The 23,456-nt window shown below is 42.5% G+C and overlaps 1 protein-coding gene across 1 annotated transcript in view; it reads right to left on the bottom strand.

Annotated features, from left to right (window-relative positions):
- The window catches only part of WDR90 (WD repeat domain 90), a 1,773,335-nt gene that overhangs the window by 1,528,632 nt on the left and 221,247 nt on the right, over nucleotides 1–23,456 (bottom strand). Inside the window, exon 7 of the mRNA XM_044079383.1 lies at nucleotides 841–914. Within this exon, the coding sequence (XP_043935318.1) occupies nucleotides 841–914 (74 nt within the window). The remainder of the gene's footprint in view (nucleotides 1–840; nucleotides 915–23,456) is intronic.

Here is a 23,456-nt window from a genome sequence, read left to right as displayed (position 1 = left end):
TGAAGGCATTGTGCGACTCCACAGGGATGTGGATCACCCCTCCTACACACGAGGTACAGTTAGGCTTTAACATATGGCTTCATTGCTGGGATTCTAGCACAGGCACAAATTACCCTCTTGTACACCTGAATGGCACCCACACTCCCTCCCCCAGACAAACATCTCTAGCCTCAATTCAGGGTGAAATTCCCAAATAAAGTGAATGAATGAGCATCTCTAATTGTATGTGCATGTTGGGGGTGGGGGTAGTCAAGGGGCAAAAACTAAATTGAACAAAATAAATGTTTCTCAGAGAATGGCAGAGTTTACTGCTTAATAATTTGGGGTTCTTGCAAATTTAAACCCTTATATTTCCTCTAAAATTTCATGACATGTCTATTTAGCTGATGCTAAAATTTGTAAAACTCTTGCTCCCACTATCCATATCTATTCTCTTCTCTTAACAAAAGCAATAATAACACTTCATCAGAAACTTGTACATTAGGAAAAGTGAAAATATCTATGAGAAAATCATACAATAACAAAACCTGAATTTTATGCCACTTGTGCGTACTCTAGTCCATCTTTGCCAGCATCCATCCACCCAGTTCTTAATAACCTGTGTTGCACTTGACAAAGTTGCAGGGATTCGGAGGCCTGTACTAGCATCCAGTGGGCAAAAGACTTTGAAGCACCTGCGCTTCAATCACAAAAAGCTCTCTCACACAACATGCACATATATGGGTAACTTGGAAGATTCCAAACAATCTACTGCATTTCTCTGGGAGGTGGAAGGAAATTGCAGAACACAGAGAAAACCCAAGTGGCCACATTAACTTAACTAGCTTTGCTGTCTCTTACCTGTCTTGAAGTTTGTAGTAGGGTCTCCTTTCTGAATAGAGTCATAAGGCATCTTTGACCCATCTGAAGGAAATCTAGAAATAAGTTAAAAGAAACAACTATATTGCAGGCCGTAAAATGCATTTTTCTGAGTCAGGGTAATATGTATTAACTCAAACTGCAACAAGACCACAAACAGCTTGCCATCTGGTTTATTATAAACAATGTAATGTATGGCTGTATTCTGAAAAATTACAAACAGCCTGGCAGTTAAGCTGACTGAGTCATTAACAAGCTGCTTCCTGTAGTCATAGGTATAGGGTTTGATTCTGTTCATCTCCATTTGCCCACTGTATAACTCTGAGAAGGTAACTTAACCAAGCATTAGTCTAAGGTCTCCCCTGAAAAGGGACTCATGTCCAGTGGGCTTACCCAGTTAGCTAATGTAAAAACTGTTAGAAAAATGTGTATTTGAATATATGAGAAATGCTAGTTTAAAAGCAAAGTAGTATATAATGCATTTTATTCTATTAATCATATAACGGAAAGGATTAATTCATGTGTAAATGTAAGTAGTTTTGAAACTGCAGTGTGGCTTGAAGCAAGCTGACCTTCGACCCTGGCAGATGCTAGCTTAGCAAGTTTTAATGTTTATGCTTTTCACAAGCGATTATCTGCTGGGTCAGGAAATTAAATGTGTGAAATAATGAAATCTTCTGCTCTTTCCTGCTGGGATGACTTGGCCTTGTATATGTGTTACTAAGATAGCATGCAGCTGGTGGGAAAGTGCAACAGTGAACAAAGATGTGTATTAGAAGATTGAATCCACCATTGTATTCGAACTGATCTGAAACCTTGAAGAAGTAATTTTATAGAAAGACATTATGTCTGACCAAGTGGATAGCAAGGCCGTATCTTTACCAGAGGAAAACTTTTTTAAAATATACAGCATCAGCAGTTTTTATGAATAGAGGACTGTAAGCTAAAGTGATGTGGGTGCCCTGTGACATATCACGTCAGTAAGGTGGGTACAGCTTGAATGTTAGAACTATATAAAATTGTGTGCTTCCTGTTTCATGTTAGACAAAATTCTGTACTTGTACGTTTTTTGCCTCCTGGTGTACACTAGTAAACCTTTGAACCTGAACCTCCAGTGTATTGAATTCTTGAAGGTCTCCCCTAAAAAGGGACTCATGTCCGTGGGCTTACCCAGTTAACTAATGTAAAAACTAAAACAGCCAAAATGTTGCCTATGCCTCCACAATCTCACTAAAATATCACTCTTTGGACTACTTATTTTTCACTTGTTAGCCAGGTGAGTGGACTACTCCAAAGATCAATTTCAGCCATGAAATGAGCCCTGTGGCAATAATATGAAGTATTTGCAGAGTATGAGAAATAATGGAAGATTAAGTCTGGAAAGAAATACAGTAACAGTAGAATTAAATGTCATTCTAAAAATATTTGGGTAAATTACATCTGTATAGAGTCAAACTTGAAGTATGAAATTATTAGACTGTTCCTAAAGTTATGTATATACTCAACATCAGTGTAATAATGCCCTGAACAGAAAAAGAAGTAAATGATGAAAATAGAAGTGAGATTGAGTGATAGATTAGTAGAATGTTTTGAGAAAGGTGAAAAACCTGCTTGGATGGATTTTTTTCTCTTAGGTGAGCTAAGAGGATCTTTCTAGTAAAATAGTTTAAAGATGGTACAGGTAAACAGAAATATGGATCTGTGTTATGGGAAGAGTGATAGTGAAGTTTAAGAAGCTAGTGGTGACGAAGTACTGGGCCCGAAAGATTAATAAAATGACAAGATTTATTAACAGCATTTGTGAAAAATACTGCAATTCTGGGGACTTAAAAGTGAAAACAGTGAGGGACATATTTAAGTTTGGGGAATCATTGCTTCCTTTTGCTATTGATCGATTTACATGTGGGATAAACATATTGTTAAGCCTGTAAAATATTCAAGTTGACTAAGAACTCTAGTGAAGGTGGTGGTAGGCTATACTAATAGTTTAGATCTCTCCCCAAGTATCTCTATCTGATTAATAGATTGACTGGATGTCCTGACGTAAGTGTGGCAAATATGTTTTTTGTTGTGGTGGAGTTAGCTAATGGATAAACAGCCAACTACAGACTGATCGGTATCTTATATTTGGTTCTGAAGATGAAGGTAGTAAAACAGCTCTAAGGAGGAGGTCATCAGCAAAGAGAGTTAAGTGAGGCAAAAGACAGGTCCAAGCACAAAACCCGGGGGAACTTCAGCATGAAGACTTGCCTACATTAAACAGAGTGTTTGAATACAGAAAATTAACACAATGTTTTCACAGGTAATTAATAAGCCAGCGTAGTGAGGTGACAGAGAAATGTACAGCTGCAATTTTATGGAAAAGTACAGTGAGGGTATCAATCAAAGGCTTCATTTTTAGGTCTATGAAGACTGCAACAGTTAAGAGGCTTTTGTCCAGCAAACTCGATGCAAGATGGAACCCAGATAATGAGTCCTGCAAGCACCTCATCAGAAAGAATGAAAATTACTAGCAGTGTTCCTTAGGATATGGTAATAGGACATTTCCTTTTTGGTATCAGCTTCTCATATCTTCAAGTAGACAGCCAAGACCTCTGGCTGACCAAATTTGCAGATAACTGCAAACTGGGGGTTTATTAAGTCACCTTATGACATCCAAACTCTCCAAATCAACTCTCCTTTGCAAACTTGTTACACTAAAATGAGTGCATAAATACTAAAAACTGTAGTTTCAATTTTGGTAGACAATCCTTTCCCCTCATCATACTGTGTAGATAACACACCCCAACAAAATGAAAATGTAGTCAGTGACCCACATGCTTGGAATAATATCTTCCTTTGACCATCATGTGATAACTGTGGTCAGGAAATCATTCTATTTAATCTAGCTAATTACTAAAGAAATATCATCAAAGGTCTAAAGACGTAATCACTTCCTTATACTCAGCAACGATCAAGCCTCTTATTGAGTGCAATGCCCCAGATGTATCTCACTAAACATATCAAACAATTAAAAAGACCTCAAAGGATCCTAGTCAAAAAGGTCAAAGTTCTAAAGTCCCTGAGCTATCAAGACAGGCTGGAAGCTCTATCCATTTATTCAATGCTTTACAGATTTTTGAAGGAAGATTATCTGTCTTGCTTGCCACACCATCATAAACTCAATTGCTTAGGACCTCTAGTTTTTCCACATGTCTAATACAGGTTTAAAGATTAGATTAATACTTCGCTAACTGCCCTTGTGGGCCATTTTAAGCCTAGCCAATTACCCATGTGAGAATCAAAACCTGCACCTTGTGCCTGTAAGGTACTAACACCTTAACTATTATGCCAACCTCCCAATAGGGAATGGCTGGCAAGCCAACAACATTTTCAAAGTTACTAAGCATCTCATCCAAAGGAGGACACACAGGAGTGCGGCACCCCCATCAAAGAACACAGCAATATTAGTAATCCATCTACATGTTGTGGTAGCAGAATTCGTGTTTGAGGAACAGAGAATTTATGAGTGACTGTGTCTAGATGAGCATTTAAGAGCTCCAGACTCTGCTTAGGTATGAGTTGTGATTTGTTGTAAACGACTATGATGCTTAGGTGAAGACACAGCTGGAACAAGTAGTCCCTTGCCTGTAGAAGTAGATGCCTGGATGGAGACGTTAGGAGCCAGTCATCCAGGTATGGAAACGCACTGAATTCCAGCAATCTCAGGTGAGCTGCAACCAAGCATTTGGTAAACACCCTGGGGCTGTGGTGAGGCCAAAGGGCAGTACTCTAAACTGGTAATGACTGTTTTCAAGCTGGAAGCACAGATATCTTATGGAGCACCTGCTCATTTTGATGTGATAGTACACATCCTGAAGATCTATCAAGCACATCCAATTGTCCTTTCACAAAAGGGGCATCTGAAACCTTGAATATCTCATGTAGAGGTTCTGTTTTCTGATATCCAGTATGGGTCTCAAGTCTCCTGTGTTTTTTGTCACTTAAGAAAAACCTTGAGTAGGTTCTGGATCCTATCTTATCTGGGGGAACCTTCTGGATGACTCTTTCTGAGCAGCTTTTCTATTTCTAACACTGCTATCCCCCTCTGATTGGGTGCAGCATCAGGGATTCTTTTCATTCCTGCAGGGGGAAATTGGGAAAATGGTAAGATATAACCTCTGGATGTAATTCTCTGCACTTAGGAATCTTTTGTGATGGATGCCCAGGCTTTTTCATGCAGAGACAAGTGACCCCCGACTGCCTCCAGGGGGCAACAGTCGGACAATTATTCAAGAGCGCTGGTAGGGTTTGTCTGAGAAGGACTGCCAGAAGCCATGGTTCTGCAGGCCACCTCTGCTGCAGGGGAAGCATCTTCCATTAGAGATCCCCCTCTGCCTCTGGGAGAACTATCTCCATGCGAGTCTTAGTAAGAACCCTAGGATCTGCAGAACTACATTGTTCGATCTCCTAGATAATTCCCAGAAAAGGGTCTTTGAGGATTACAAAAATTTTTCACCATGGCAGACAAGGTCCTTCCTTCTTGCTCACTTCTGGAGAGGGTTTCTTTCACTTTTTGGCCAAATAGGGAAGATCCATCAAAAAGGACCACTGATGAATGAAGACTTGAAGGGCTCCACAAAATCGCAAATGCACATCCTGGAATGTCTCCTAAGGGCTATGCCTGAACCCATGAGGTACCCTCTGCAGCGTGATACTGATACATTAGCTATATACTGAAGGTGGTCAGCTAGGAAAAGACCATTTTGATCCTCTACAGACATGGATTCAAAAAGAGATTTGGAGAGCTCTTTCGTCAAATCTCTTTGCAATCTTGTGAAATATGAGCAAAGGTCACCAAAACAAGAAAGTGCTTACCGAATCTGTCCAAGGCCCTAGATTACCTGTTAGGGGGCGGACAGAAAAGCTTTGCTCTGCAAACGTTTTTAGTGGCTGTTGCCACAACCATGGCATCAACTGGGAACCCCTTGCTACAGTGTCTTCTGGCACTTAGGGATGGACTCCACATTATCCAGTTCCTTCTATGCCTTGCATGAGACTAGGTGTACAAGTTCATCAGCCAGTGGGGGTGGGGTGTCATCCAAGACGTAGCCAGACCAGACCCAAAAGCCTCTAAGAACAATGACTCCTCTTGGGATGAGGTGTCAGAAGACCAACCACCTTTCTGCTTTAGAAGACCAACCACCTTTCTGCTTTAGGAGTTCAAAAGCGTCTGCAAAGGAGACGTCTTTAGGTGGAGATCTGTGGGACCCTTCCTCTTCATTGAAATGAGTGCTTTCAGTGAGAGATTTCTGAGGGGAATCCAAATGTCTCCTTTCACATGATGAGTGAGTCTGATGAGGTATTGAAACTGACAGGGAAGCCCTGAGGAACTGATGGCAGACTTGAACAGACTGGCTGTCGCAGTGAAGAATGAGGCTCAGAGTAAAGACCTGAATGTGGTAGTTATAAATGATCCAAGGTGGGGGGTAGGTGTCACTCTTCTTGTATACTCAAATAAGACGATGAGGCTGGGTATTCGTTTAAGTAGTTTATTACATACAAACACATCAAGAATGGATGACTGAAACATTAAACTTAAACTAACTGACTACTACACACATACATGCTTTCACTTCGGCTGCTCACTCAAAATGGCGCTTTTTCTTGCACGTGCTCAGTACTTATATGCACGTCCCCATAGACGGGAATAGCTCTTAAAGGTGCACACACAATCTGATCTACATCCTCCCTCTTTGACTATTCTGTTCTGCAATGAAAAATTACAACTAAATGAGCATGCAAATTATACAAATATAGACAGACAATAACAATCATGTCCAGGTTGCTGTGTATTTGGGGTTAGGTCTTGAGATACAACATGACCTCATAATCTAATAAACGGAACTGGGTTTAGCAACAGGACAGTCACTGGTGAATGTTCTTCTTGAGGATTTTCAGGGATAGTTTCAGGAACAGATGAAATATTCTCTGGAACAGGAACATTGGACAAATCACTCTGTGAAATAGAGTCTCTGTTACAGATAGAATGCTGTAACACTGGTTCGGACACTGTTAATCAACGTTTCCAATTCCATCTGAATTCAATACCTTGCAACTCAATTTACGATCTCAGTTCTTCACTCAAGTGTTTTACAAGTCCTATTCAGTCAAATCCTTTCACTATTTGCATCCTCACTTTCTCTCCTTTTAATGGATTCAGAGGCTTGCTAGTTTTATCATAGTAGGACTTTTGAGACAAACTCTTCTTTAGTAGTTGAGCTTTTACTGCTTTGTTGTTTTTAGCACTTGGAACCAACAATTTTTTACTGATTGGTAGTGTGGTTCTGGTTTGTCTCGACATTAATCTCTGGGCAGGTGAACCAAGAAGATCGTTGCAAGGAATGTTTCTGAGATTAAGCAGATTTAGAAAAACATCGGTATTGTCACGTTCAGATTTTTCCAGCAGCTGTTTTTGCACTTTAAACTGCAAGTTCAGCCACGCCATTCGATTGTGGGATTCAGGACTACTTGTAACATGAATAAAGTCCCATGTTTCAGCAAATCTTTTAAACTGCTGACTTGTAAACTGTGCACCATTGTCAGAAACGACTGTGTGGACTACTATGGACTGAAAAATGTCTCTTCACCTTTGTAATGACAGTACTGGACGTCAGGTTAGGAAGTAGGTCAGTCTCGAACCAATATGAATAAGAGTCTACTAACACCAAGTAATGTTAACCACTCCATTCGAGAATCCGTAGCTGCTGTCGACCAAGGTAGTTCAGGAATCTGGGTTAGCTGAAGTGGTTCTTTTTGTTGATGCGGTTTAGTACTATTACAGACAGAACAAGCTGAAAGTTTTCTCAATATCCTTTGACACAGAAGGCCAAAATACTAGTCCTCTCGCCCTTCTTTTGGTAGAATCAGTTCCTGAGTGGCCATGATGCAGGATTTTAACATACTCCTGTTGCAAGGATTTTGGAACAATCACTTTTGGACCTTTCACGTTGATACCATCTTCCATCAAAATCTCATCTCTGTAAGGAAAGTACCGCTGCACTTCTGGTGGTAAACAAGATTCCTTTCACAGCCATCCATGACTGAAAGTGGTTGAGCTTCTGGACATTTGGCTCTGAAGCTGTGTGAGTTCTGAGCTCATGAAGACATGTGGAAGAAAAATTTCTCACTTCCATAACTTGAAAATCAGGTTTCTCATTTTCATTAAGTTCAGCGTTTTTTCTGCATGATCTGGATAAAGTATCAGCAAGATAAATAAGATTGCCTTAAGTATAATCCAAGTGAAAACTGCACTTTTGCAACTTTAACATCATGTGTTGCAATCTCACCAGAGCTGTGTTCACTGGCTTTTTCAAAAGAGTGACCACAGAGTTGGTCAGTCTCAATTTGAATAGGTCGGCCATAAATATATTTATGCAACTTTGAACATACAAATACAATCGCCAAGAGCTCTTTCTGTATTTGAGCATACTGCAGCTTGGTTTGGGTCAGAGCTCTTGATGCATAGGCGACTGGTCTGCCCTCTTGAAGAATGATTGTACCAACACCAAACTTTGAAGAATGATTGCACTAACACCAAACTTCGAAGCATCACAAGAAAGAGTTACAGGTTTATGAACATCATAGTATCTTTAAGTGTGTGGACTGACAAGTCTCTGTTTCAGGACATCAAATGCTCTCTGGTTCTGTTCCAACCAGGAAAAAGTAACATACTTGCAGGTCAGGTCTCTTAGCAGTGCTGAAAGGTCACTCAAATCTGTAGTAAACATGTCCAAATAATAGACCATGCCAAGAAAACATTGCAAGGAAGTTACCTCCTCTGGAGCTGGCATCTCAAGAATTGTAGTTTGCTTGGAAGGATCTGGTCATAAGCCTAAACTGGTAAAAATGACCCACATAAGTAACTTCTTTAAGCCTAAATTTACATTTCTGAGGATTCAACTCATTTCATGAGAATGGGTCTCAGTAGAGGCCTACGAATCTGAAGCAGCGGATGCGAAAGTGCCTCACCGAGTACCGGCGAACTGGCGACTAATGTAACAGAAGTATCGTTGGCAGTTTTGGACCTATGCGGTCTCTGTCTTTATCTTTACGTTTTTTCGAAATGTCGGTAGTCGGATGGCTTACCGAAGCCATTTCTTGATAGTTAAACAGAGTACCAAAATAATTTACTGCAAAAATAGACAGACGACGAATAGTTCGGAGGTTGAATAAGGCACAAAACCGACAGCGAGGGACATCGTGGTCTGGGCCTAAGCAAGGAAGGTAGGTATTTCCTTTCCACGGGTAAGACAATTGTTAACTTTTGCTGACATCGGTTAAGAGCAAGAAAAAGGATCCCCAACGGGGTACTTAGCTTTTTTGAAGACTTCGGTTCTGAAACTCGAAAACGAAAATTTCAGGAGTCGGACGACTAGCACTTACGAACTGCTTCGGGCACCACGCAGCAAGAAAGACTGATGTAATGGCGTCGGCTACATGTTTTATACCCCTGACAACCTGACGTCATGGAAGAAGGGGCAACATCCGACGCAGGAATCCAAGACTTTGATATTCAGGCCGGCTGAGGGCTACCTGCAGGCAGATGACCCAAATGTAATGACTGCAACAGCGAAACACGAAGAACATCTTTCCGGAGGTTTCCATCATGTCTGAGTTCACCAATGCCTCCTACAAGAATATCGTCCACTATAATAGCACATGGATAACCAGAAAAAAATTTGCTTCATCACATGCTGAAAGACTTCATTGGCAGAAATTATCCCAAATGGCATTCTCAAAAATCTTTACCTTCCAAATGGTGTACTGAAAGTGGTTGGCAATGAGGATGTTTGGTCAAGCAGAATTTGCCAAAATGAACTTTTTGCATCTAAGACAGAAAAAACAGTGGTGTTTGGTATAAGAGCAGCACAGGTTTTGCTGACTCACCCCTCTGCTTCACTGAGCATGTTCTGGATTTTACTGGAGCTGCCCTGAATTTTGCTAGAAAGGCTCAAGGTGGGGCCACGGGTTTTGCTAGGGAGGCCCAGGGCATGGTCATGCCTTTAGGCCTGACTCTTTTAACCTCATGTTGCATACTACCAACATTTTTCTAAATCTGCTTAATCTCAAGGTACTGCAAGCACGCTTTTCTCATTTGTTAGCAAAATCCTTCTCACTGCATCATTTTTAATACCACACACACAAGCATGTCATCAACTCAACTCCTAAATCAACAAATCTGAGCATTTTTGCCTGGTTTTAGTTATATATGTTGCAAAGGTTTCACCAGGCTTTTGATCTGTTGTGTAAAATATGTGCCTTTCCATTGTAATATTCATTTGGGGATTACACATTTCTCTAAATTTACATTTTAAGCGCTAGGGGTCTTCCCTTGTTTTAGCCGGTACCAAAATATGGCCGTCTTCCCCCTACCCTACACACATGGCTGGGGCATATACAAACACTCTCCAGTTTTCAGCAACATTACTATCAAACACAAGTGGAGCAGGTCTGGGAAATCCTTCTGCAATGCCAACAAAATGCACTTGTAATAATGTATAAATGCACACATACACAAACCAGGCACTCAAAAAATATTTTACTGCACAACAGTCTCTTTGAAATTACTATTTTGTGAAATAACTCTACTGCAATACAGCGCACACACAAATACTTTGCACACTTCAAATATCTCGAATAGCTTTAGTTAATATGAAAAAGAAGCACACAGCAAAAAAATGCAGTTTTCCTTTTATACATTTTATGCAATTCAAAAGTTATTTCAAGCATTTTGAGTACTTTATCAATATATCGTAGTTTTGAACTTTTCTTTTAATTGAAAATAGTTCTGAATGCTTTGTTTTATATTCATTGAGTAAAAAATCATTTAAATGAGTTTTAGAACCTGGATTTGTCTTTCTGACCTGTTTGCAAGTCATTTGTGCTTTGGATGACTCACTTCTGTATATCCCTCCAGTTGTGGCTGTGTGCTTCACTACGGATCCCATTCTGACACCATGCCACTCATCTTATGTATTCAAATAAGACAATGAGGCTGGGTGTCCGTTAAGCAGTTTATTTCACACAAAGATATCAGGATGGATGGCTGTAACATTAAACTTAAACTAACTGACTGACTACTACACACATACATGCTTTCAATCCGGCTGCTCACTCAAAATGGCACTCTTGCTTACACATGCTCAGTACTTGTATGCATGTGCCCACAGACTGGAATAGCTCTTAAAAGGTACACACACTCTCTGATCTACAGCAGGGATGCCCTTTCTCTAGGCAATTAGAAAACCCTCTCCACAATCTCAAAGGCAGATTGCCTACGGGAGACTGGAGCCAGAGGCATCAGAGCTGACATTTCCAGCAATGCCAACCCCTGAATCCCTTGAGGCCCTCCACCCAAGGATGGAGATGGGTCTGAGCTGCCCAGCGCTAAAGTTCTGAGGAGCAGACACAGCTCCAACAACTTCGGATTTGAGCCCTGTCCGCTGGATTGAGCACTGATGCTTTGGCTCCTATAGTCTTCCTGCTCTGAAAGGCTCGGATCTACACAGTTCAAGGAAGTGATCGAAGTCAAAGAACGAGCTGTCTTAAGATCCCACAAGGAGACCCCGGGACATAGGATGCCAAGGACTCTACTACTGGCCAGATCAGAGAAGTAGAAACTAAAGGAAGCTTGTCACATGAAGGTTTAAGGATCCAATGGCAGATGGAGACAGAATTACCCCATGTGGATCTGAGCTCTGAGGAATTTCCTCATTATTCTATCCACTTTAGCCTAGGACAACTCGTGAAAAACCTGAGTAAGGAGATAGTAAACACTTGAGGCCACTATCTACTTGAAGACTCCTGCAAAACAATGACGTGACCAGATCAAAAGCAATTTTGTTTTTGAAGCAATAGGATTCATGGTTGTCAGATCAGATTTCTTTGACATCTCTGGTGGTGGTGGTGGTGCTGACTCTAAGGATGGAGCTGAAGACTTTGAGGGATCCAGAGACCTCTTCCTGGTATCTTTGTCTTTGGGAGCTAAGTCAGGCTTTCCTTGGTCTGATTTCTTGGAGGAGGTTTGAGACCCAGTAGGAATATAGGAAGAAAGAAGGCCTTTCAAAACTAGTTTGTTTCTTCTATCACTGAGTGCCCTGGCATTGAAGCTGGCACAAACAGAACATCCTGAATGCAAATAGGCAGCACCCAAGCAATAGGCACATTCCCTATGGGCATCTGAATTAGGTATTTTGCGCCCACAAGAGTACATTTCTTGAAGCAAGTTGGTTTGTCTGCCATCCTGGAGGGGTAAATCTAAAGGGAAAGGCCCAAAAAGAAAAATATTTAATATATTATTATTGTTACTATTATTATTATTTTTTTTTTAAACAAGAGAAATTAGCAATGGTAGTCAACGGTGCCTAAAAAGCAAGAAAAAAAGACAAGAAAAATAAAAAAGAAAACTGAAGCATCAACAATGGTACTGGAAGGAAATACTGAAGTTTTGGCAGAAGTGACAGAAAGAAGAAAGACAAGATGAACAGAACAAGCGACAAGCATGTAAAAAAGGGAGGAAGGCGAAGAAACCCAAAGGATAGCCGTGTGGAAAGAAATTTTGGGAAAAAAAATCACTGTTTCTTTCTGAAAATGTATCCAATAGCTTGAGAGCAAGAGAATCTGCATCTGTAGGGATATGGTAGCAAACAAGATCTAAGGTATGTTAGGTAGAGGGGTATTATGAGTAAAGGGAGGAGCTCGGAAATTGGATCCAGTGATGTGGAAGAAGCAGCAGAGTCAGATCAGAGATGCGTCAGTTGGGAATGAAAATGACAATAGCAGAGCAAACCATATTGACATATTTTCAGATGCAGACATTATACATCACTTATAATCTGTCCAGTCATTGGTAGTCAATTACATAGTTCATTCAAATCCTGCCTTCTTTTAAACATCATTCCTCCCCAAAACATTATTCTGCATGTACTGTTACCACAGTTTTCATCGTTTCCTATGTAATTTGCTCCTACCCTTTTTAACTATCCCATTTCCAGTTGTTGTATCTCCTACTACTATATTAACTACTTCTACTACAGTTGGTTTACACTTATACATCTACTACAGTTGGTTTACACTTATACTTCCACTTTTCTAGCAACTCTTTTTTTGGCAGCCACCACAGTTACTCAGCAAAGCCTTAATATTTCTAGGCAAATCCAATTCTATATCATAGCTCTAAAAATAATTTCCTTAATTATACTAATTTGTTCACCCAGTATTTCTTGTAGAGTAGACTGCAGGGAATCTTTAAAGTCTGCCAACTCATGACACTCCCTAAAGTACAGTTGTGTACACTTACCATAAATGTAGATGTTTGAGTGTATTCACTGTTGCAGTCATTACATTTAGGTTATCTGCCTGCAGGTAGCCCTCAGCCGGCCTGAATACAAGAGTCTTGGATTCCTGTGTTGGATGTTGTCTCTTCTTCCATGACGTCAGGGGTATAAAACATGCAGCCAATGCCATTACATCAGTTTTTCTTGCCCCATATGTCAGGTGCCCCCATAAAGGGAAGCAATTATATGTTATGTTACACCTCCAACAAAAAGCAAATACACCAGAAAGCTCAAATACACCAAACAAGAAGGAAGGTAGAGCCAAGAGAAGTCAGGGGGCTGGGGGGAAGGTAACCAGGACTGCAACAGTGAATACACTCGAACATCTACATTTATGGTAAGTGTACACAACCGTACTGTGTTCTTCGTGTTTCACTGTTGCAGTCATTACATTTGGGTAGATTCCTAAAGCTAAGGAAGGGGGGAGGAAGTTAGAGAGCATTAGGACCAGCTATTAAGCCCTGCAATACTGCAGTGGCAAAACCAGCCCTGGATTTAGAAAAAATAGGCATGTGGTAATGCTTGGTGAAGGTATGAACAGAGCTCCACAGAGCTCCAGGTAGCAGCTTCTAGATGTCCCTGGTAGGGACCCCTCTGCGAAAGGCTGTAGAGGCAGATGCAGCCATGGTGGAATGTGATCTTATCCCCTTGTGGGGTAGGTTTTCCATGGTGCTTATAACAGAAATGAATGCAATGGACTATCCATTTAGAAATGGTTTGCTTTGAAATGGCCTTCACCTCTGCCCCTGCAGCAAAGCCTACTAGCAGCTGTTCAGATTTTCTGAGAGGCTTAGTCCTGTCCACATAAAATCTAAGCTGCCTGTGCACGCCCAAAGAGTGCAGAATTCGTTCCCCTTTGTTTTGTGGATTAGGGTAAAAAGGTAGGCAAACAAATGGACCGATTTAGGGCCACACTAGACACCACCTTGGGCATAAAGGAAGGATTGGTCCTGAGGGAAACCCTGTCTGCATGGAAGATAATGAAGGGCTCCACTGCCATGAGGGCCTGTAATTCAGACACTCTTCTTGCTGAAGTGATGGCTAGAAGGAAGGCTGTTTTCCAAGAAAGGATTTTCAACTCTGCAGTTACAGCTGGTTCAAATGGAGGGACAGTGAGCTTTTTCCAATACAAAGTTAAGGTCCCAGGCTGGAGTAGGGGCTCGCCTGGGGGGGGGGGTGTCTTAATTTTTAGCCCCTCTTAGGAATTGCTTTAACAGGGGGTGAGAGAAGAGGGGTGGTTCAGTATTATAATGTGCTGAAATTGCAGAGGCATGAATTTTAATTGATGAGAAGGAAAGGCCCTTGTGGAGCATTTCTGTTAAGCAGAGAAGAATATGAGGTAAATTGGACACCTTAGTGCCCATAACCTGGGTCTGGCTCCAGGAACAGTATCTTTTCCACTTTTCAGCATAGGATTTTCTAGCATTAGGTCTCCTTGCTTCCAGAATGACCTCTAGCACCTGCTTACTGAGGGATGCTATTGGAGAGCTCAAGGAATTAACCAGGCTGCAAAGTTCAGGGTTTGAAGCTGAGGGTGCAGAATCTGGCCCGCCTGCTGGGAAAGCAGGGAAGGTGTCTGAGGTAGGTGCCACGGATCCAGCAGTATCATGCTGTGCAAGAGGGGGTACCAGTGCTGGCGAGGCCAGTCTGGTGCAATAAGAATTGTCCTTGGTTAGTCCTGTTTGATCTTTAGCAGAACCTTCGAGAGGAGAGGCAGAGGGGGAAAAGCATAAACCGAGAAGCTTTCCCAGGTAAAGGACAGGGCATCCACTTTCCAAGCTTGGCTGTGGGAAGTCCTTGTGCAGAATTTGTCCAATTGGTAGTTCTGGGGGGAGGCAAACAGGTCTATCTCTGGAGTCCCCCATTTGTTGCTCGAAATTTCTGCTTAGGTCATCTGCCAGTGCATTTAGCTTGCCTGGCAGGAACTGAGCTTGTAGGTGCACTTGGTAGCTCAAGGCTGTGTTCCACAGAGCCATGGCTAGTCTGCAGAGAGGATACGAGTGGGTTCCCCCCTGCTTGTTTATGTACCACATAACTGTGGTGTTGTCTGTCTTTACCAATAATTGTCCTGGAAGGATGTGGTCCTTGAAGGCTGTCAGGGAATTCTGTACAGCTAGCATCTCTTTTTGATTGACATGCAGGTGAATCTGACTCGGGTTCCATTTGCCCTGAATGCACTGCCCTGCCAAGTGAGCCCCACCCCCATGCATAGTTTGATGCGTCTGTAGTCAGGGTTTGGGTTGTAGGGGGTAGATTGAAAGGGAGCCCCTTGTTGAGGTGGCAGACCTCTGCCCACCATAGGAACTCTGTCTTTATACAAGGAATGATAGGAATCATTGATTCCAGGTCCTGAGAATGTTGACTCCATAGGCTTTTTAGATACCATTGTAGTTTCTTCACATGCAGTCTTGCATATGGAATTAGTAGAATGCAAGAGGCCATGAACGCCAGGGCTTGCAGAATTTTCCTTGCAAATAGCTGGGTCTTTGTGGCCAGTAGTTTGAAGTACGCTGTCAAATAAACTTGTTTCTCTGGCGTTAATTAAGCCATCTGGGAAGTTGTGTTCAAGCTTGCTCCCATGAATACAATCTGTTGGCTGGGTACTAGATGAAATTTCTTTTTGTTTATGGTGTACCCCAGTGAGGTTAAAAGTTTCTTCACAAATGCCAGATGTTTTAATAGCATGTCCTGGCTTTCTGCCTGAATCAGACAATTGTCCAGGTATGGGTATATTTGAATATTTCTCTGCCTGCAAAATGCAATGGTTGGAGCTACACACTTTGTGAACATCCTGGGCACAGTAGATAAGCCAAAGGGAAATGCAGAGAACTGAATAGAGAGGTCCAGGATAGGACGCCAGGAGCTGTCTTTTTTGGGTACCAGGAAAAGTTTTGAGTAAAAACCTTTTCCCTTTTCTTCTGCTGGGACAGGTTGAATAGCCCTGATACTTAGAAGAGAGAGAACCTGCCTGTTGAGCCTCTGCCCACTGATTTGAGGAGTAGGTTTGGCCAACCATCTGGGGTTGGTAAGGTGTGGAAGTGGAATCTGTATCCTTGGAAAACTATATTTAAAACCCATGTGTCCTGGGTAATGAGTTCCCAGTTTTTTGCATGCAGGGCGAGCTTTCCTCCTAAGGGAGCAGGCAGTTGAGCAGGGCTTGGAAGGGTTAAGGTCAAGTCATTGCGACATTTTTCCATAGGGGAGTGTCTTACTACTTCCAACTTTGGAAGTGGGAGCCCGCCACTGCTTAGGCCTGTGTGTAGCCTGAGACTGTAACCTAGGTGGTCTGCTGTTCCTGGGTTTGGACTGAGAAGGCCTGGAAGAGACTGGAAAGAACCAGTTCTTAGAAGGCCAATGTCTACTATATCTGGGAGGTTGTACTTGCAGGAAATCTTTAACAGTTTGCATAGATTTAGCTTTTTCCTCCATCTTTTTATGGACTTCTTCTGCTTTGTTGCCAAACAGGCGGCCTTGGTTTAAGGGAGCATCCAGTAATTTAGCTTTAACATGATCTGGCAAATATTGTTCCTTAAGCCAAACATGCCTTCTAAGTACAGACCCAGTGACAGCAGCCCTGCAAGTTGCTTCTAAAGAGTCAAAACCACATTGCAAAGTATGTTTACCAACTTGTTCAGCAGAATGCATTAAATCCTGTAATTTTTATGTTCAGCACAATCAGGAATCAACATTTTCTGTTAAAACAGGCCCATAATATGCTGCTGAAACTTTAACACATGAAACTGGCAATTTAAGGCCCTAATGGCCAAAGTAGCAGAAGTGTATACCTTCTTACTCAATCTGTCCAAGGCCCTGGAATCTCTATCACAGGGGGTAGGGTTTTTGGCAGCAGTAGCCTTAATGCTCTTTGGTCCTCGGGAAATGGTGTCAGGATCCGCAGTAGGATTCTTGAGGAAGAACTTGAGAGTCAGGTACTCTGTAATACTGGTTAGGTTTTCTGGAAGCTGGTGGTAAAGTGTCTGGGGCCAGGCTAGATTCCAGGAAGGCATCATCTACAATGGCCAGAACAGGAGGGATAGCTAAAGGCTTGTGTTGAGGGAGGAGTAAGAATTCCCTGAGCCTCTTTTTGGAGTCAGAGTAATCCTGGCTTTCGCAGCGGAAATGCTCCTTAAGTGTGTGCAAGGTTTCACCAAAAGAAAAATCTTCTGGAGGGGAAGCAGAGGGATGGAATCATCTGCATCAAAATCCTCACAGGTAGATAAGGGCAAATCCTGGTCATCAGAAGAAACAGAAATTTCAGAATCCTGATCAGAAGAATCAGAAGGAAAATCAGTTCTAGGTTTCTCAGAGGGGGAAGGATGGCTTCCCCTAATTAAAGTAATAAGGTCTTCAGCCATTCTAAGCATTTTTTTAGGCATATGGGCCTGACCATGTGGTTTGGATGTCGGTTTTCTAGGCGTGGGTCGAGTTTTAGGCCTTGATGAAGAAGATGGCATCGGTTTAAAATGCAAATCTGTAGGCCTGAATACACCCTCAGAAGCCGGTGCCTGCACAGCAGCTCTGGACCCATCCAAGGTAGAGACATCCGCAGGTTCCATAGTCGAAGAAGCATCTCGCGGCATACCGGACTCCGAATGGGACTCAGTAGTGGCCTGCGAATCTGAAGTAGCAGGTATCAGGGGCTGCGAAAGTGCCTCACTGAGTAATGGTGAACTGGCGACTAGCTTAACGGAAGCGTTGTCAGCAGTTTTGGACCTATGCAGTCGGTCTCTGTCTTTATCCTTACATTTTTTCGGAATATATGTAGTCGGATGGCTTACCAAAGCCATTTCTGGATAGTTAAACAGAGCACCAACATAATTTGCTGCGAAAATAGACAGACGACGAATAGTTTGGGGGTTGAATAAGGCACAAAACCAACAGCGAGGGACGTCGTGGTCTGGGGCTAAGCAAGGAATGCAGTACGAATGAAAATCTTTATGAGGTATTTGCTTTCCACAGGTAAGACAATTGTTAACTTTTACTGACATTGGTTAAGAGCAAGAAAAAAAGATCCCCAACAGGGTACTTGGCTTTTTTCGAAGACTTCGGTTCTGAAACTCTAAAACAAAAATTTCAGTAGTCTGCCGACTGGCACTTGCGAACTGCTTCAGGCACCGCGCGGCAAGAAAGACTGATGTAATGGCGTCGGCTGCATGTTTTATACCCATGACATCATGGAAGAAGAGACCACATCTGACACAGGAATCCAAGACTCTGGTATTCAGGCCGGCTGAGGGCTACCTGCAGGCAGATAACCCAAATGTAATGACTGCAACAGTGAAACACGAAGAACATCAACATGTTCCCAATAATAAGAAGTTATGTACTTACCATAACGTTCCATGTTTGTAGTCCATCTCGCCTACATTCTTGCTGGATGGGGTTCGGAGCCAATCCTCAGCTCTGACTCTGCCAAAACTAAAGCTCGAGAGCTTTTACTGGATTGAGGCTATCCCCTATCCCATGGTGCACCATGGCAATTCCCCAGATCTTGTTTGCAAGAAAGTAACTAAATACATAATAATTATTATACTATCAATAACTATGTACATACAAACAAAAGGACTTTGTTTTACTGTCCATGCCATGTGGACAGACCACTATAACAAGGTCAGACAGCATAATGGATAGTCCACCAGTTCCTTCAGGATACAGGAAGGGGGAAAGTGGGTGAGACGCAAGAATGTAGGCGAGATGGACTGCAAACATGAAACATTATGGTAAGTACATAACTTCTTAATGTTATGTAGTCCTATCTCACAGTAATTCTGCTGGATGGGACAGCTTCCCCAGCACCTTTATCCCGGGTGGCTCAAGCAAAGAGACGTCAGCACAGTGGACCCAAAAGATGACCTGTCCCAAGAGGCCAAATCCAATTTGTAATGAGTGACAAAGGTATGAGGTCTTGCCCAAGTAGCTGCTGCACAAATGGTATCAATTGGGAGTTTTAATTTGAAGGCATATGAAGCTGTGCTCTAGTTGAACGGCCTTTTACTTTAGCAGGTAGTTGTTTCCCCAGCATTTTTGTAAGCAAATGAGATGCAGTCTGAAAGCCATTTAGACAGAGTTACCTTGGAGATGGGCAAGCCTTTGTTTTTGTCTGAGAAGGAAAAGTACAGTGTTGTACCTACCATAAATGTAGATGTTCGAAGATCCACATTGCTGCAGTCCTTACACTTGGGTAGTCCGCTGTCCTCGGTCGGCCCGAATATCAAAGTATAAGGCTGATGTCGGTCAAGGCGCATTTGACTGACATCAGGACGTCAGGGTACAAATGCGCATGACCGACGTCATATCCTCAGTCTTTTCTTGCCCCAGATGTCAGAAGACCCTAAAAATAAAGGTCAAAACCAAAAGACAGCAAACAAACAACCAACCACCCTGCACTAATTATATGTACAATATATACAATATACACAATATTTACAACCCAACCCACACAACCACCTCTAACTACAGAGGGGAAGGAGGGTGGGTAAATTGGACTGCAGCAATGTGGATCTCTGAACATCTACATTTATGGTAGGTACAAAACTGTACTATGTTCTTCATCTCACATTGCTGCAGTCCTTACACTTGGGTAGAATCCCAAAGCAGAGGTAAGGGAGGATGGCCAAACTATAAGGAAGCAGGAGCTGCCAAAATGCCCTGCAAAACAGCAGTGGCAAAACCAGCCCTGGACTTAGAGTAAAGTGGTAGGTGATAATGCCTAGAGAAAGTATGCACTGAACTCCAAGTAGCTGCCTCCAAAATATCCTTGGTTGCCACCCCCCTCAAAAAGCTGTCAAGTGGCAGTAGCCCTAGTGGAATGAGGCCTAATCCCAGCTGGAATCTCCTTGCCATGATGGGAATAACAGAAAGCAATGCAAAACCCAATCCACTTAGAAATAGTTTGTTTTGACACAGGCTTGCCCTGAGAACTCAAAGCAAAAGAAACAAATAACTGCTGAGACTGCCTGAACCCTTTAGTTCTGTCCAAATAATATCGCAACTGCCTGTGCACATCTAAAGTGTGCAAAATCTTTTCCCCTTTATTTTGGGGATTTGCATAAAAGTAGGCAAATGAATAGTTTGGTTTAAAGCCACACTAGAAACCACTTTAGGCATAAAGGAAGGATTTATGCGTAAAGATACCCTATCCTTATGGAAAATTAAGAAAGGCTCAACCGCCATAAGGGCCTGCAATTCAGAAACCCTTCTTGCAGAGGTAATGGCCAACAAAAAGGCAGTCTTCCATGATAAATATTTCAACTCAGTAGTAGCTGCAGGCTCAAAAGGTTGTAGAGTGAGTTTCTCCAACACAAAATTGAGATCCCAAGCAGGAGTAGGAGCTCTACGTGGGGTCTTATATTCTTTGCCCCTCTAAGAAATTGCTTGAACAAAGGATGAGAAAACAATGGTGGGTCACAGTCATAGTGAGCTGAAATTGCTGCAGCATGAACCTTAATAGAAGAGAAGGACAAACCTTTGTCCAGTAACTCAGTAAGATATTGAAGAGCCACACTTAAATTAGGCTCAGAAACATCAAAATCCTTTGCTGCACTCCAAAATAAAAATCTCTTCCATTTATCTGCGTACACTTTCCTTGTACTAGGCCTTCTAGCTTCCAAAATCACATTCAAAACTTGTTGTGGAAGTTGAGACCCTCTATGGTTCAAAACAGAATATGCCAGGCTGTTAGGTGAAGAGAGTGAAGTTTGACATTGAGCAAATGACTGTCCTCCTGGGACAACAGGTGTGGAATCGAAGGCAAAGGCCATGGAGGCTTCCTTACCAGACTTCTCAGTAATGGGTACCAGTGCTGTCGTGGCCAATCTGGAGCTATTAAAATCATCCTTGGCTTGTCCTGTCTGACCTTTAGTAGTACCTTTAGGAGGAGAGGCAGAGGTGGAAAGGCATACACATGAAGATTGCTCCAATTGAAAGAAAGAGCATCCACTTTCCAAGCTGTGGGATGAAACCTTTTCGTGCAAAACTTTGGCAGCTGATGGTTTAGTGGAGAAGCGAACAGATCTATGTCTGGAGTTCCCCATGACACTGTCAATTTCTGAAATACACGAGGATCCAATTTCCACTCGTGGGGATCCATAATTCGTCTGCTCAACACATCTGCTAAGGAGTTCTGTGCTCCCGGCAGAAACCTTGCCTGAAGATTGAGCTGTAAACTGAGAGCAGTCTCCCACAAAATCATTGCTTGCCTGCATAGAGGATAAGAATGTGTTCCCCCTTGCTTGTTGATGTACCACATGACAGTTGTGTTGTCTGTTAGAATCAACACCTGCCCTGGAAGAAGTAAATCCTTGAAAGCTATTAATGCAAACTGGACTGCTAACATCTCCTTCAAGTTGATATGTAGATGTTGTAGTCTGGCAGGCCACTTGTCTTGTATCCACTTTCCATTTAGATGAGCTCCCCAAGCTTTGTCTGAGGCATCTGTCGTTAAAATCTGACTCGCCTCTGGCCGGGTCACAGAGAGTCCCTTGTTTAGGTGACATTCCTGAGCCCACCACAAAAATTCCTTTTGAATGCAAGGTATTATTTGAATGACAGTGTCCAAATCCTGGCAGTGCTGTGTCCATACATTTTTGAGATACCATTGTAGCTTCCTCATATGCAGTTTGGCATTGGGAAGCACCAGAATACAAGATGCCATGAACCCTAAGGCTTGAAGGACTGTCCTTGCAGTCAGCCCGGACTGATGAGATAGTTGATGGAAGTAAAGGGAAAGATTCTTTTGTTTGTCCGGGGTCAAAAAGGCCATCTGGGATGCTGTATTCAGTCTCACACCCAGAAAGCACATGTCCTGAGAGGGTACTAGACTGGACTTTATTTCGTTCACAGAATACCCCAGGCATCTTAGCACTGCTATCACATATTCCAAATGATGAAGAAGCTCGTCCCTTCCTTGAGCCAGAATCAGGCAATCGTCCAAATAAGGATAGATCTGTATTCCTTTTAGCCTGAAGAAAGCTATCACTGGATCCAGAACTTTCGTGAACACTCTGGGTGCAGTAGATAAGCCAAAGGGCAATGCAGAGAACTGATAGTGAGAAGTCCCAGCTCGAAAACGCAGATACTTCCTACAACTCAGTCTGATAGGAACATGAAGGTAAGCCTCCCTGAGATCCAAAGTTACCATCCAATGATCTTTGCCCAGCAGAGGTAAAAGCTGTTGTAACGTCAACATTTTGAACTTGGGAATGTCCAGATAAGTGTTGAGGATAGATAAATCCAAAATTGGTCTCCACGTGTTCCCCTTCTTTGGCACTAGGAACAGGCGAGAATAAAATCCTAGGCCCACTTCTGGCTGTATGGCCCCTATTTGGAGTAACAGAGAAATTTGCTTGTGTGCCTCTATTCTTTGTTGAGGAGGAACGTCTGGCATGCCTTTGAAAGGAGGCAAGGTATGGAAATAAAACCTGTAACCGTGGTGTATGATATCCAATACCCATCTGTCTTGGGTAATTAAACTCCAATTTTCTTTGAAAAGTGCCAACCTTCCTCCCAAAGGTGCTGCCAGACGAGAAGGCTCTGGCAGCTGAAAAGGTAGGTCATTGGGTCTGTTTACGAAAGGACTGACCCCTGCCCTCACCCGAAGACTGTGCAGGAGAACTCCCTGTTCTAGGCCTGAAAGAGCCCTGAGCTCTGCCCCTACCACATTTAGATCTACCCCTAGACTGGGAATCATAAGAAGGATACGTCCACCCCTTAGTAGGCCAATTTCTACTAAACTTTGGAGGCTGAACCTGCAAAAACAGTCTGCATAGACTTAGCCTTGTCTTCCATTTTCTTTAAAACTGCCTCAACAGGAGAACCAAACAACACATCAGATTGTAAAGGAGCATCTAAAATCCTTGTTTTAACATGGTCAGATAAATTTTGATCCCTCAGCCAGGCGTGCCTGCGAAGAACTGACCCAGTGGCAGCCACCCTAGACGAGGCCTGTACAGCATCAAAACCACATTGCAAAGAATGCTTACCCACCTGTTCAGAAACATGTACTAAATCTTGTAACTCTTTACAATCAATACCTTCCGCCAGAGCATCAACCTTAGACTTCAATTGTGAAAGGAGATAGTTTTGGTATTTCAACATGTGAAACTGGCAATTCAAAGCCCTCATAGCTAGAGTGGAAGAAGTATAAACTTTCTTTCCCCATCTATCCAAGGCCCTGGCCTCTTTATCAGCAGGAACCGGATTCTTGACAACAGAAGCCTTAAC

The sequence above is a fragment of the Protopterus annectens genome, chromosome 8.part0, assembly GCF_019279795.1.
Source record: "Protopterus annectens isolate FY-2018-M chromosome 8.part0, PAN1.0, whole genome shotgun sequence".
Lineage (NCBI taxonomy): Eukaryota > Metazoa > Chordata > Ceratodontiformes > Protopteridae > Protopterus > Protopterus annectens.
This window is presented reverse-complemented; position numbering and strand designations above follow the sequence as displayed.